General features: G+C 46.2%; 1 protein-coding gene across 4 annotated transcripts; it reads left to right on the forward strand.

Moving 5' to 3' along the window:
• Window positions 1-2,696: 2,696 nt before the first annotated feature.
• On the forward strand, window positions 2,697-14,811 carry atl2 (atlastin GTPase 2). Of its 4 annotated transcripts, none has more exons than XM_047029149.1 (13): window positions 2,697-2,878; window positions 6,301-6,677; window positions 8,851-8,988; window positions 9,131-9,235; window positions 9,374-9,424; window positions 9,587-9,643; window positions 9,748-9,840; window positions 9,981-10,119; window positions 10,255-10,382; window positions 10,791-10,847; window positions 10,948-11,019; window positions 11,273-11,704; window positions 12,292-13,299. In XM_047029149.1, exons 1-13 carry the CDS (start codon window positions 2,806-2,808, stop codon window positions 12,430-12,432), a joined length of 1,863 nt encoding a protein of 620 aa, XP_046885105.1. In that variant the 5' UTR covers window positions 2,697-2,805; the 3' UTR covers window positions 12,433-13,299. The 4 variants fall into 4 exon arrangements, with proteins under 4 accessions (XP_046885105.1, XP_046885106.1, XP_046885108.1 ...); XM_047029150.1 differs by having other exon boundaries at window positions 8,854-8,988; XM_047029152.1 differs by having other exon boundaries at window positions 2,699-2,878; window positions 13,162-14,811.
• Window positions 14,812-15,005: the final 194 nt, after the last annotated feature.

The following is a 15,005-nucleotide window of genomic DNA, read 5'->3' on the forward strand; positions in this document are numbered from 1 at the left end:
CGGACATGGGGGGGAGAGTTGTTTTATCAGCATATTATCGACAACATTTGCTTGTTATTCTTACAGGAATGTTCCTTTTTCATGTACCATTAGATATGGTATTGGTGTATTGATTTTTGTTGTTGTTGAACTGTACTAACTGGTGTTCCTGACCTGTAAACAGCACTCTTGAGGTCATTTGGGGTTATATTACACCTGTGCATCACAAGGCGTACAGGAAAGTCCTTCAGGAGACCCTAAAGGTCACATCTAATCCTTGAATGGAGGGGGATCTCCTGGATCAGTTACACTGGATGGGTCTGTGTTGGCCTGCATGGGTATGTGCTATGTGCGTCATTTGTGTGCTTCATGCATGAAGTCATGTTCAGTGTGTGTTTACTGTCTCCCGTGTGTGTGTGTGTGTGTGTGTGTGTGTGTGTCCACGTGCATTGAACCAGTGCCATATAGACACTTGATCACTGTTTGTTCCTCTGGTCCAGGAAATCTGGATGGGATCTGTGAGAGGTTATTTAAGGCTGGCTGTGAATCCCCTCTCTATCTGCCCAGCATACCCTGAAGTCTCTCCCATACATCCCACCAAAGATCCACAGCCCTGGCCCTTTCACACGGTTCCAGTCTTCCTGCCTCTGTGGCTCTGGCTTGGGTGGATTTCTTGACGTAGTCTCCCTGACACCTGACAAAGGGCAAACGTGAGAAAGGAGGTGAGTGGTGAGGCTCACAGCTTTCCGAGGAGGATGACATTTTCTTGTGACAGGGATCCTCTGCCTTTAGAACAGCATTGCTACAAAACCAACTGAAAGTAAAATGAATTGTTTTCTGGCCAATTTTCCAATGATTCTTCTTGTAGCTCTGAGATAGTTCATTGAATATGTATCAGAATCTTATGTTAATGTAAGGATAAGTAATACTTATTATCTTATCCTTAGAAATAATCAATACAGGGGCCAATATATATTACCCTAGAATAAATAGTTTTCCTGAGAAAGGGCATTGCAAGGCAGTTTGATCATAATGACTATTGACTTTCCAGAAAACCTGGGGGACAGAGCCAAGTTCAGTCTCAGCCAAAGCAAACACAGTGACAAAAAAATAGGCTTACAAAGCAAGTTTGTTGCAGTCTAAAGAGTTCAACTTAAGGAAACGGATATACAACTGAACTTTCATTTCTTTCCATTGTATATAGAGGTCAAGAGATGGTTGCAATTCATATTCCCATGTTTCTCCACGCTACATTTTATATCTCCTGTCACTTTTTCTGATGATCAATATAACTGTAGTATGCATTGTACTTGCTCACCCTGAAGTTATGTGCAAGGACTGGTGACTTGTTGAAACTCCAAATCACACATAATAATTCCCTGAGTAGATAACAGTCACTTAGCTGAAACTGGATATATTTCATACAAATTATCTTTAGTCGGAAACCGAAAGAGAGGATATAATTCTCTGACTTTACTGTGCTTAAGCAAACAGCTACAGTAGCAGATGCTTTTCACTGGTTAAACAACTCAGTGCCCCTCACAGCTGAAGATGTTTATGGCATTTTAAAGTGCCTCAATTGTCACAGTGGGTACCTATCTACTATAATGGCTGACATAAGCAAATCAGCAACGGCTGTGCTCTATAGGCTTCTAGGCAAGAGTCCAGCCACAGAGTGATTCAGGGCCTTCCCCTTTGTAAATATTCAGTGAGAGACAAACATGGGCGCCGCATCAGGTACACTTTACAAAAATCTGTGTTAGATAGCCATGGTGGGGGAGTGTAAAATGAGTTATACTGGATGACTGCTTTAAGGTTATCCTGTAACACGTGAAAAATGTGTGAGTGAAAAATATGCCACTGGGAAATCTCTGGTTAAATTGCTTCAGGTTGTCACTATTACGTTCTGCAGTAAAAAATAAATAAAAGAGAATGTGCAATTTCTTACGACCCATGCAAGTTCTGGGAAAGTGCCTTTCGTACAAGGATATTTTTCATTTTCATCCTATACAAACAATATACAGTAAATTAACACAGCTCAAACCAGCTCTGTTGTTAGAAAGGCCTCAGAAAAATTTAGTTTATTTTGTCAAGATACTCACCAAAATGAACATAACAGACCTACTGTTAGCAGTATCAGAATACAGGAGTTTAGTTTTAAAGTAAGAGGAAGTTAGATCATTCCATACATATCAGATAATATATATTCCTAAAACTGTTTTGACACTCCTTGACAAGATCTTTTCACATTGAGATGGAAACTTGAATGAGAGAGAGATCCCTCATTCAAGGTGAAAGCCAAACAGACATTCCAAGCATCTTACGGTGCTTGTTTTGGTTTTGTTTTAATTTCCTCAAAAAGTCCAAAGAAAGCTGGTATAATCTGAAACAGACCAACATATGCTGGATTGCGAAAATAGGTCATCCTATTGCAACATTGATACATCGATGATGATGATTATATCAGGGCCACATTTTAATATTAGACAAATACATAGCATATTAATTTTTTACAATACAAATTGTACGTTTAAATTCACTTTATATTGGCCAACATTACGTCAAAGAACATATTGATAGTTCAAAGTAACATCGGAGTATAATTCAAAGTAACATGCGATGAAAAGTGGCACCTGTAGCATTGTTGCAAAATGTGACCAATTAAACGGATGTTTTTTTATATGTGTACAAAAACTTTTGAATCATTGAGTCGCACACCAGTCAGCCGTCTCCCTTCCTCCCATTCTGAGTAACTCCATGTGAACTTGATAAGGCACGAGGAGAAACTGGGTCTGTCGACGTCAGCTTCATCTGATTCAGAGCAACATGGCGGAGGTGAGCGGGCTGAGGAATCGGAATCATTTTGAAACAAACTGCAAAAGCCGCGTATTTGACAAAGGTAACTTTCTAAACAGTTCAAGGGGGGTTGTTGGAACGTGAACAAATGTATGTCAGGGGCTCAACTCATAAACAAATATAGTTACTCTGGAGTTTAACTATTTGGCTAAGTAGCTAGCTGTGTTTTCAGATGTATGTTTCTGAGATCGCGCCAGTGAAAGGTGTACTGCATTGCTAAACCTACTTAGTGCTTGTCAACACAGTAGCCAACGAGTTGATCCTATCCGTTCTGTGGCTGCTACGGACTGGCTGTCAATAACACATGTATCTTTCTGTCACGTTGGACCGCTTGTCTTCCTTCCCCTTCATGTGGCTTGTATTGAGTTTTGTTTTAAGTTGGTGTTTCTGGCATTGTTTCTGACATGTGCTCGCAAACATGAATCTTAGAAAACACCTAAATAACCGCTTGCTCTTTACCCTACTCAACAACGAGCAAGTCCGCGTCGTCTAAACCGGCTAATGTTTAGGATATTTTAAGCGGGCTATTCTTAGTTTCTTGCTGATTTGCTGATCTTTTTATCTAGGTATTCGATAAACCAGCTAACTTTGCATTTGGCAGCGATGTTTTGCATATGAAACAGCGAATGCCTTCTCATTCTTCGCAGTTTACCATTGTTGATATACCCCGGCGAGACAAGCAACAACACCTGTTTGTTTTCGTGTCTCGTTGTGTAAGGTGCTGCTTGACTTGCCATAAACGTTGATGAAACGCGAGATATGTTTACATACTGTCATCTTACAGAGGGTGGTAAAATACTTATCTAGGGTGCACCTCACGTGCTTCTGCCTGCACAGCCAGCAGTAACTTCACTTGGGCCTTTTCTCTAACAGCCCGACTTGCATATGTGGTACACGGCCCCAAATATCATGTGTATGCCCTGGCAGTCAACATAGACAGTTTGTGTAATACTAATTCCAAGTGCAAAACAAATTGTCAATATTTCAAAGAGTTCCATTTTTGTCTTTGTGGATATAGAGAATATGAGAGAATAGGAAACTCATTTCATTAGATCACAAGGACCCTTATCATAATGACCCTTGTATGAACATGGTGAAGCACAGCTGGGATTATGTGGCAACACTCTCGCTGGGCCGACTGCACCGCACTTTGGCCTTGGTGAGCTTGCTGGCTGCTGTTGAACGTTTACCCTGCTTGACACCAGTCCAGATGGGCCCAGTCTCCTGGGTCTGAAGATATGTCTTTATCTCATGTCTTATTCATCTGCTGCACCTACCATATTATTTAAAGATGAAACATAGTCGTTGTCCCCCACCGCTGTCCAACTGGGCAGGGATGAAGAAAACCGCTTAGGAGGACTAGAATGCAAGCCCTTGAGCTGGCAACACAGGAAGTGTGGGGTAGACGACTGGATGGGGGATTTCTGTCCATAAAATGACCCTTAATCGAAGGAAAGTTATCCATATTTAGACAGCGTGCTGCGCCAAGTAGAGCAGGGTCTTATCAAGGTTTCTCTGATGTGGTGCAGGACAGAGTTTGTGGAGCCTGGAGCTATTATGAGCCAGAGAGCTGTGATAGAGAGGAGCTGTACCTTCGTCACAGCCATCAGACCCCGACCTGTGCTGCGATGCGGATTACACCCAGGACGATTGGACTGGCCATTAGAAAGATAAGGAAAGAGCTATGATAACACAGCTAATTTTGGAACCGTCGGCTCTGAGATTCTGTCAAGGTGGAGACTTGGTGGATGAGTGTGTATTTAAATATTAGTTTGTTGTAGAATCCAATTTAAGGACTAGGGCTTTTCATCTTTCTCTCTCTGACACACACACTTTCTCACTCTCCCTCACAAAGAAATTACGTATACCTGCAGCCAATCCATGAAAAAATCTCTCTTGTCTTCTCTATAGAGCTAGTTGTTTAATCTTATAAAGCAAAGCTTCTTAGATTACCCGTCTTCTATGTCCTAGAATGGTGCTTCAAATACAGACACGGCTATGTAGAGCTAAGGGTGGAGTGGTCTAGTTTAACTCGGGCTAAAAACAAACAGCCAGTCGATGACACAGATGTCCAACTTAGTATCAGTTACAGCTCTAAAGCAGTAGCCTACATGGAATACAATGGAAGCACTGCTGCCAGTCTGCTAGCATCAGGTGTAACTGTACATTGAGATGGTGTTTTTTGTAGTCTACATGGTTTCAATGTGCCCCAGGCTGATTGGCTAAGGTGCATATCTAATATTCCAAATATTGAATGTGTTTTAGCGAAGTGTTGTTTTTCCATAGAGGTCGAGGGAAGTGTGTGTGTGTGTGTGTCAGTGTCAGCAGGGCCCCTCAGCTGGCTGTGAAGGCAGACCTTAGTGGGAGGCTGGGTGGAGTACTGTCATGTTCTCTCCTACCTTCTGTTCCCTCTCTGTTTCTGGCATCCGCCACCAAACGCTGTTGTTTACCATAGCATAGGACCACATCACAGTGCTACCAACCCATCATACCCAGCCTTTAATAACCCCAAACCACAAGCAGCCCTGGCCGATGGCTGGGTTTGTGTCCAGCACAGGTGGGCTTTTTGATAAATGTTCAAATTCTCAGTGTCATTTGGCACGATTAAAAGTGCATTTGGCACAGAGTGAAGTGTCAGTGCAGAGAGAGAACCCGTCCATGATGGGATCCTTCATATGAAGCGTGGTTGAAGACTCAAGGTTTTGTCAACAGTGTGGGCCAAGAAAACTGTAAAGGTGTTGTGATAAGCAAGGACTTTACCTTCATCTTGATACAGAAAAGTAGGCTGGTTTCTGTCAGGTGAATGACGCATTTGTCTCATGCCACCTCTAACAGTGATCTAATTGAGTGAATAACCAAGCCTAGAGTAGATACCTGTCCTACCTGTTCTGTTTGATGTCAGGATAACTGGGGCTGGATGAGCTGTTTCCTGTCAATGGGAGTGCCTTTAATTCGAATACAGAATGATTCCAACGACAAGATTAGGACATATTCTTCTTCTTCCAAGCTGAAGTAACGTCCTTTCAGTTAGGCCTACTTACAAAGTAGAAACCACAATAAGATTTTTGAAATTCTTCCAATCTGGGCTTTTGTGTAATGTTCACATTGTTTTAGATTTTAGAGCCTTGCCTGATTATCTGATTACAATCGTTCAGTGTGTGCTGTACACAACCAGTCCAACTGTGACCCATTATGTCTTAGTTCATTTGTCAAAATCCTAGCTCCATTTTCCTCTGTCCTTCATACACTATCTATTGCCCAATAATGGGACTGGCTGTTAGAATTCAGCTCCACGACTGGATGGCTTGCCTGTGTATTATTCTATAAATCATCTGAATCATTCAACGGTGGGGGAATTGTGACACCTAATTGTTTTATCATATGATGTTGGATTTCCTTTCTGCTCTGCCCCCCTCCCCTCCTCAGCCATAGGCTGGTCTGACAGCTGTCTCCTCTCTCCCCTAGGTGTGAGTGGGGTAGAGGATGTCCCAATGATGCACCCAGACAATAAGCCTCCCCTGGCCGTGCCTGAGGATGCCAGGGAGGAGGAGACCGATGAACCCCAGGATCTGTACTCGGATCCAGGCTTAGACACTGACCGGCCTTCCCCGGAGGAACCAGAGCCTGTGGTCGAGGAGGAGGAGGAGAAAGCCCGGCCCATCCAGATAGTTCTGGCCCACGAGGACGACCACAACTTTGAGCTGGATGTTGTAGCGCTGGAGAAGCTGCTTCTGCAAGACGAGATCAAGGATCTGAACGTGGTGGTGGTGTCTGTAGCCGGAGCCTTCCGGAAGGGCAAGTCCTTCCTGCTGGACTTCATGCTGCGCTACATGCACAACCAGGTGAGGTACACGCCCCAGTACTGACAGCGCTGGGCTGGGCAAGACGACCAGTTCTGTGGTGTACATATGCCCCAGAAAGGCATGCAATACCATGCACAGCTTTTCTAACCGCTCTCCTATTATTTCCAATGCAAACACATTGCCAGAGTGATACTGTGTGTCAGAACCAGGTGAGCAAACCTAAGGAGGTTTCCTACTTCAATCTGTGAGCCAGATTTTTAGTACATCCAGCTCCCTGAACCAAAGATCAGTTGTTCACACGCAAATGAGTACAAAAGACACGGTGGTCCAACACGGATCCTAGTTGTTCTCCCACAGTCCTCTGGGATGAGTTGAGAAGTGTTTAGTTCCTCCTCGCCTCATCTCAGTCCTTCCTGAAGGTGTATTCCATTCCTAGATTCCCTTTGTCGCGCTAATTAGCCCTTCCCCAAGTTGTACCCCAGAAGAGTTGTTTTTTTTGTCTCATCACCATTTAATTAGAATGAGGTGATGCCTTTTCTGGGGTTTTCTGGGACGGGAGTTCCCCCAGGGCGGATGTGGGCGCCAACGTGGCTGTGTCTGAAACGAGGCTCTACGAGCCAGAGTGGTGCGTTTCTGGCCATGTGGCTCGTCTTTTCAGAAGTGCATGCTCGTCTGTGACCTCACGTTAATGTCTCTATTTAAACCAAAATTGTGGCTAAACCAACAATTTGTCGAGGCTTATTGTTTCATGATGGTGGTGGCAGTAGTCTGACAGATGGTGGACTGACCAGTCCCTCATCCACAGTCCTGCTGCAGCATCAGCTGGTTAGACAGGAACAGACCGGATCGTCTTTCACACAGCTGCCACATGTCACCGTACCGTGGGTCAAGAAGGGAGTGTTTCTGTGGCAACCAAGTGTCGCCCCGGACGACTAACGGTTTCCCTGCCTGGCTCGGGATGAGCTGCAGCAAAGTGAAACCTGATTAGAAACCACAAGGTCACTGTCGAGTGTGTGGGTCTGTGTCCCTGTGTTCTTCTGAGGGCCTGTTGGTGCGTGTGTCTGTGTCCCTGTGTTCTTCTGAGGGCCTGTTGGTGCGTGTGTCTGTGTCCCTGTGTTCTTCTGACAAGGTGACAGTGCCAGGGCAGAGAGGCAGTGATTGCCGCGATTGTGTGTGTGTACTTTATCTCCTCCAGGGTCAGCTTTGAGAATTACTTTGTGCCCTCATGTTGTATCAGTAGCACACACTGTAGTAGCACTCTGTGACACCGCCAGCATGGCTAGCAGCACCCCAGACACAGCCAGCATCCACACATCTCTCTCCATTTCCAGCAGGTCCTTCACAGGTCTGTTTTTGTATCCTGTTGAATCCATGTACACTATCTTGAGGTGCTAGTTTAACCTTTTATATTCAACTCACAGCCACAGAGATGAGAGGAATAGAGTTATGGCATAGCTGTGCTCTGAGGCAAGTGATACTTCTATTAGATCTGTCCATTTAAACCCCTCCTTAAGCTACTCTCTCTGATTTAACACATCTACAAATATTATTAAAGTAGTAATAATATAATAATAGTTCTGTGATTTAGCAGCCAGTTTCCCAGACATGTATTAAGCCTAAACAAAGAGAGAAATGAAGATCTTTATTGGAAAAAGTTTTCTTCTAGGATTAGGCTTAATTCATGTCTGGGAAACCGAGCCTATATGTGACTTGCAGCCATGATTATCTTAAACATTTTACCTTGACATAACCCTCTGGAATGCTGCCAAGGCACCCCCCCCCCCCCCCCCCCCCCCCCCCACACACACACACACACACACACACCAGACCCTAAGCTAGTTGTGTGAGCACACAGCCATTGATGCTTTCAGCTATGAATTGCATGCTTGTAGCCCAGGGCCCCTTTGTCTTGATAGATTACTTTGGCATTCATACAACCCTGTTCTGTTATCCTTGACCTATCTTGTACAAATGGCCTAGTCAGCACTAGTGTAATAAACATCTAATGCCAATTTGGCTTTACTTCTGAATTAGTAGTCAGGTCTGTATATGGTGTCACAGCGCCCCCCAGTTGCCAACTAATGTAAATGCATGTCAGTAGAAAATGCGGCAAATCTACACGTACTGTCTACGTCTCTCATTTCTCCCCCCCCCCCCCCCCCCCCTCTCTCTGCCTCTCTCTGCACCTCTCACTTCCTCCCTGTGGTGCCAGCAGCACTTGGACCAGTGGATGGGGGGGGATGATGAGCCCCTGACAGGCTTCAGCTGGAGGGGGGGCTGTGAGAGGGAGACCACCGGCATCCAGGTCTGGAGCGAAGTGTTTGTGGTGCCCAAGCCAGACGGCAGCAAGGTGACACACGCACACACATCTGTCCACGCATCCTATTATACAAACACACACCACCAGCAGAAACGTCATGTGTTCACATGCATACACAGCATTCTATACAAAGGCCAGCAGCAGATTCCAACCTGCTCTGCTCTGTTGGCAGGTTGCAGTTCTACTAGCCGACACCCAGGGGGCGTTTGACAGCCAGTCAACCATCAAGGACTGTGCGACTGTGTTTGCTCTCAGCACCATGACCAGCTCAGTACAGGTGTGTGCGTATGAAAGATGGAGAGACAAATTGTTGTACTGCAAAAAATGACTATAAACCCAAGTTTGTGAGGTGATTGAGGTGATGATGATTGCTTCCAAATGTCAGTAGCTGTTTCATCTTTCTATGTGGTTGCAGGTATATAACCTGTCTCATAACATACAAGAGGATGACCTGCAGCACCTCCAGGTAAACACTGAATAGCTCCAATTATGGATGGCTCCTTCTGAGAACTGTTGGTGACTTCAGGACTGAACTCTCTCGCTCTCCCTCTGCTCTCTGTCTCTTTTATCTCTCTTCGTCTCTCCTCCTGCACTCTCTTTCTCTCTGTCTCTTTCTCTCTCTTCATAGCTCTTCACAGAATATGGACGTCTGGCTATGGAGGAGATCTACCTGAAACCCTTCCAGGTAACACACCCAGTCTGGAGATGGACCGTGCATCTGGGAAAACCTGTCATGGAAGCACTCAGAATCGGATCTTGTTCTTAACTCAGTGGTCGTTGTCGTTGTAGTCTCTGATGTTCCTGATCCGGGACTGGTGCTACCCCTACGAACACAACTATGGCCTGCAGGGGGGGAACCACTTCCTGGAGAGGAGACTGCAGGTGGGTGGAGTCTGGTCCATACACCAGCATCTGGAATAGAGCACTCAGACAGAGAGATTTTTAAAACCTCTACTTAAATCAATTAAAATAAGAAAGACTGTGAGCAAATAGTGTGTGTGTGTGTGTGTGTGCACTCCCAGGTGAAGCAGAACCAGCACGAGGAGCTGCAGAACGTCAGGAAGCACATCCACTCCTGCTTCAGCAACATCGGCTGCTTCCTGCTCCCCCACCCGGGCCTCAGGGTGGCCACCAACCCGAACTTCGACGGCAGGCTCAAAGGTCAGCGCTCCCCCATCTACTCCACGAGGAGGATCACATCCAGCATCACACACTAACAAAGCACTGAAGAATACACATTTGGAGACACAGTTTTGATGATGATGATGATGATGATGATGTCGTTGATTGTCTCAGATATTGACCCGGACTTCAAGCAGGAGCTGGCCGACCTGGTGCCCCTGCTGCTGGCCCCTGAGAGGCTGGTGGAGAAGGAGATCGGAGGGGTTAAGGTCACCTGCAGAGACCTGGTGGAGTACTTCAAGGTCAGGCTTGTCCCCACCCCTCGCTCTGCTGCGATGGCAGCTCCCACTGCAGATACATTTACATTTAGCCATTTAGCAGACGCTCTTATCCAGAGCGACTTACAGTAAGTACAGTAAGTACAGGGACATTCCCCCCGAGGCAAGTAGGGTGAAGTGCCTTGCCCAAGGACACAACGTCATTTGGCACAGCCGGGAATCAAACTGGCAACCCTCTGATTACCAGCCCGACTCCACCTGACTCCTGCAGTTAGGAGAGCACCTGTCGAGGGCCCCACTCACCACAGCATCACTCCTCTCTGAGGGAGCCATTCAGAACAACACATCACTGTTTGCTTGTTCAAAGATCAATTGTGATGGTGGATGCATGTTGGGAGTGTTCTAACTGGGCGTCTGAACTGATCTCTCCAGGCCTACATCAAGATCTACCAAGGGGAGGAGCTCCCCCATCCCAAGTCCATGCTGCAGGTCCGTACTGCTCTTGCATGGTTCTTTATTTTCCATCTGATCCGATCCCTCCATTTCTCAGTCTAACCAGCCCATTCCCTCACGCTCCTCCGTTACCTAGGCAACAGCAGAAGCCAACAACCTGACGGCAGTGGCCGGAGCCAAAGACTCGTACAACAGGAACATGGAAATGGTGGGTCGGGAGCACATACACACACACATACACACACATCACTAGTCTCTTAATGATGATCACATACTCTGAGAAACCATAAAAAAAAATTAAAAAATTGTTTCCATGTGAGGCCAATTTTTACAGTGGGATTTGGAAACAAGGCCTATGTATTATACTCAGTCTCCATAAACCATACATTTATCTGCAGCCTTAAAGAACCTTCCGAAGCGCTCATGTTGTAGTGTTCCCCCCCCCCCCCCCCCCGTGTCAGGTCTGCGGAGGGGACAAGCCCTACATCGCCCCTGCCGACCTGGAGCGTTGCCACGACGACTTCAGGGAATGCTCCGTGCGCCAGTTCCGGGCCGTCAAGAAGATGGGCGGCGAGGACTTCTGCCTGCGCTACCAGCAACAGCTGGAGGGCGAGTTGGACGAGGTCTACGCCAACTTCACCAAGCACAACGACGGCAAGAACATCTTCTACGCCGCGCGCACGCCCGCCATGCTCTTCGCGGTCATGTTGGTCACCTACGTGGTGTCCGGGGTGACGGGCTTCGTGGGGCTCAGCACCCTGGCGGCGCTGGCTAACTTGGTGATGGGGTTGGCTCTCATGGCGCTGTCCACCTGGGCCTACGTCAAGTATTCCGGAGAGTTCCGGGAGCTGGGGACCCTCATCGACCTGGTGGCTGAGACCCTCTGGGAACAGGTGGGTGTGAGGGGCAGGGAGGGCTGTCTGTGGACCTTTGTGTGGTGTGTCATTTGTGATGCTCTTTGTTTGCATTGTTTGATCATAGATCGTTAATTATGAAAAGCTCATTAAGGAATCTTGCTCATTTTGTAGAATGAGTCGTTTTTTAGGCTGTGGAGCTCCATGATTCTGTCTGTTGTGTCTGCCAATATTCCTTTGGATTTCCATGTCCCTGCTCCGGACTACAGATCATCACATCACCCCAATCCCCCAACCCTCTTCAATCGTATTTCAAACCCTTTATCTTCCAATGATCTTCTTTCTTTCATCCTTTCCTTTTACACCGCCACCCAATCCACTTGTTTTTTTGTTCCTCTCTGCTATCGGATCACTCAATCAGACGGTGTTCTATGTAATCTCTCTCTCCTAATCCGAATCCTCCCTCCTTCCTCTCTCTGCCTATCAGAGGACACCCAGAAAGGTGAGAGGCGTGGCCGCTCGGTCAGTCATACCTCTTGCCTGTCTGTGAAGCTCTTACCCAATCAACTGTCTGGTCTATCTCTGGTTGTCTCTCTCTAACACCCTAACCCCCCCCGTGTCTCCAGGTGTTGTGGGAGCTTTTTGAGTCTGCAAAGCGTCAAGTCGCTTGGAGCTCTTTCCTCCCAGCAGCCCCAGAAGCAGGACGAGCCCAGAGATCCAGACTGTCCTCCTTAGCTTCCTCCAGCCAGCACGACAAGACTACCTAGCATCTCTCTGGCTACGCTAGACTAAACTAAGCAAAGATATATTCTAGCTGCTATGCTGCCTTTGGCCTTCCGCTCCGCTCTGGTCCTTCTGTCTCGATGCAGGGGGCCGGAGTGGCTGGACTTGCCCGCTCCACCCTGCCCATGTCTGGGGCTCAACCCTGCCCATGTCTGGGGCTCAACCCTGCCCATGTCTGGGGCTCAACCCTGCCCATGTCTGGGGCTCAACCCTGCCCATGTCTGGGGCTCAACCCTGCCCATGTCTGGGGCTCAACCCTGCCCATGTCTGGGGACTCAGGTTGGAACCCCTCCATCCCCTGAATGTTAGCCCAGCACGTCCACTCGCACAAGAGAGGCTCTGTTTTTTTTGTTTTTTTGATGATGATGATTGATGTTATGTATATCAGTTGCCATTATTTTCTTGTCGTTTTTTTTGTGGAGGTGATGTATGTGTTTGTGGTCTGCATGTTGGATGGTTTCTCTCCTTTTACTTCTTCTCACCCATTTCTTTTTTCCTCTTTAGTTTTTCCACGTCGTCACATGACCACCACGGTGAATTGAACAAGTCTTTTAATCACACCACTCTCTTCTCTCTCTCACCCCCCCCCCCCCTCTCTCCACGTGTCTGGTCTTCCTGTTCTCTGTCACTCTACAAATTATCCTTATCTTTTCCCTCTTTCCTGTCCTCTGGCCTGTGTACTCCTCTCTCTCTCCTCCCTCTCGTGTCTCCAGGTGTTGAAGCCCCTGAGTGAACACTATATGGAGGACAACGTGAGGCAGACTGTGGTGAACTCTCTCAAAGCCAGCCTGACAGAGCAGGCTCCGCAGCGCGCCAAGTTAAAGTCCCGCTGATTCTCTCCCCCATCCCCCTCACTCACTCGCCCAATCACTCAGTGTGCTAAGTCCAAGAGCTGTGGAACTGTTCAAAACCAAAGTTGAGTCCCCGTCCCCCCCAATCCCTTTGGCCCTCTCTGTCTGCTGTAGTACTGCGAAGACTGCTGGCTGCTCTGCTCCACATCGCCCCCCAGTGGCTGAAAGGATGATCAGCAAGCAATGAAAGGGGAAGTCATTATCTGCAGCTCTGGTCTGCTGTCTCATTCTCTCTGTCTCTGTCTCTGTATTTGGCCTTTACCAAAATCTGCCCTACTTATACTCTTGAATGTGCCATGTTGTTTAAGCACCTGCAAATGCTAGCCATCGCGTACGTGCACACACACCCACACACGCACAACCTTCTGTCAGGATCGTAAGTGATATGAAATGGAACGTCAGGGATTCAGGACAAATCAGCGTCTGTCACATCGAGTTAAGAGCAAATTGCACTTATTTGGGTGTCAGCAGTACTTCAGGGATTAAAAACGGCTGTTTAATAGTTGTGACAATGGATGCAAACCGAATCTGTCGGCATGTGTACTGTACCCAAGTTAACCTGTTCTGAAACAGCCCCCTTGCCACCCTACCTAGAATAGATCTGAGAAGAGCCTAAAGCAAGATAGTTTACCTTCAGATGGACTGGGAGGAATGTCCTGCACCATATCATGCCTTCTGCTGGATCCAATTGAGTCTCTTGTCCAGAGGAACTAGGGCCTGTTTCTGAACGGGCCATCTGAGTCGATGCTCTCTCTCTCTCATTCTGTCTATTGAAAAGAGATGAACCGTAGAAAACAAACTTGTGGTCTGTAATTGTTTAGGATTCTGTTTTTGTTGTTGACAACTGATCCTGCATCTTAGCTGTAGTGTACCTACCAGTATTCCCCCTCTGCTCCCTGTTGATAGCTGGAGTACGTAGCGTAGAACGAGCCAGGCTCCAGGGCTCAGCTTCTGGAACAGGGGAATGGTCTTCTGACCCTTTCACTCATTTGCTTTTTCTTTAAAACCCACAATTTTGAAGTGGTAGAGACCAGAGATTACAATGCTTCTTTTTTTGAATCTTCACTAATGGTAATATCATGTAAGAGTACACTGTAGAATCAGTTCCATCCACAACTGTCTTTGCCTTGAAAGAGCCAGTCTGTACAGTCTCATTTTATATGTATATCACAAATAAGGCATGTATGTGACATATTTAATACAATTTGTATACATTTTATAGTGAAATTGTTGACCTGACTTGAATTCATTTTTTTTTTTTGACCAGCTAGAATTAGGGTTTGGTTTGTTATAGGATTGTTCCCAAATAAGGATTAGTTCTAGTCTGTTATGGTTAAAACAATTCAAGATTTGTAGCCCTTGTATTCCACCTTTTGGACAACAAAGCTTTTCTGGAATGTGATCTATGGGTTGAGATGTTTTGTCTGTCTGATTTTAAATCCATTTCCTGTAATTTATTTTTCAATAAAGAACTTTTGAGCTTATTGAATAAAAATGAAAATATTCACGTGACAAACTTTGCCACTGTTAAATGGATTGTGTAAAAAAAAAAATCTTTAATTAGTTAAAATAATTTAAATCAAAATTTGTCACAATAGTACCAAACTTGATCAGACTGTTTGAGCACTTGATCAGACTGTTTTGAACTGACTCTAGAGCTCTGCTTTGTAGGCTACGACTCAATACTTTTGTGATACTTTGTAATA

Source organism: Hypomesus transpacificus, chromosome 11, assembly GCF_021917145.1.
Source record: "Hypomesus transpacificus isolate Combined female chromosome 11, fHypTra1, whole genome shotgun sequence".
In the NCBI taxonomy this organism is placed as follows: Eukaryota; Metazoa; Chordata; class Actinopteri; order Osmeriformes; family Osmeridae; genus Hypomesus; species Hypomesus transpacificus.

Bases quoted from the DNA above. Each gene is read 5' to 3' on its own strand.
- atl2 (XM_047029149.1), top strand. From the start codon at position 2,806: ATGGCGGAGGTGAGCGGGCTGAGGAATCGGAATCATTTTGAAACAAAC. The intron at 2,879-6,300 runs GTAACTTTCTAA...TCTCTCCCCTAG, and splicing joins AAGCCGCGTATTTGACAAAG to GTGTGAGTGGGGTAGAGGAT. The intron at 8,989-9,130 runs GTGACACACGCA...CTCTGTTGGCAG, and splicing joins CCAAGCCAGACGGCAGCAAG to GTTGCAGTTCTACTAGCCGA.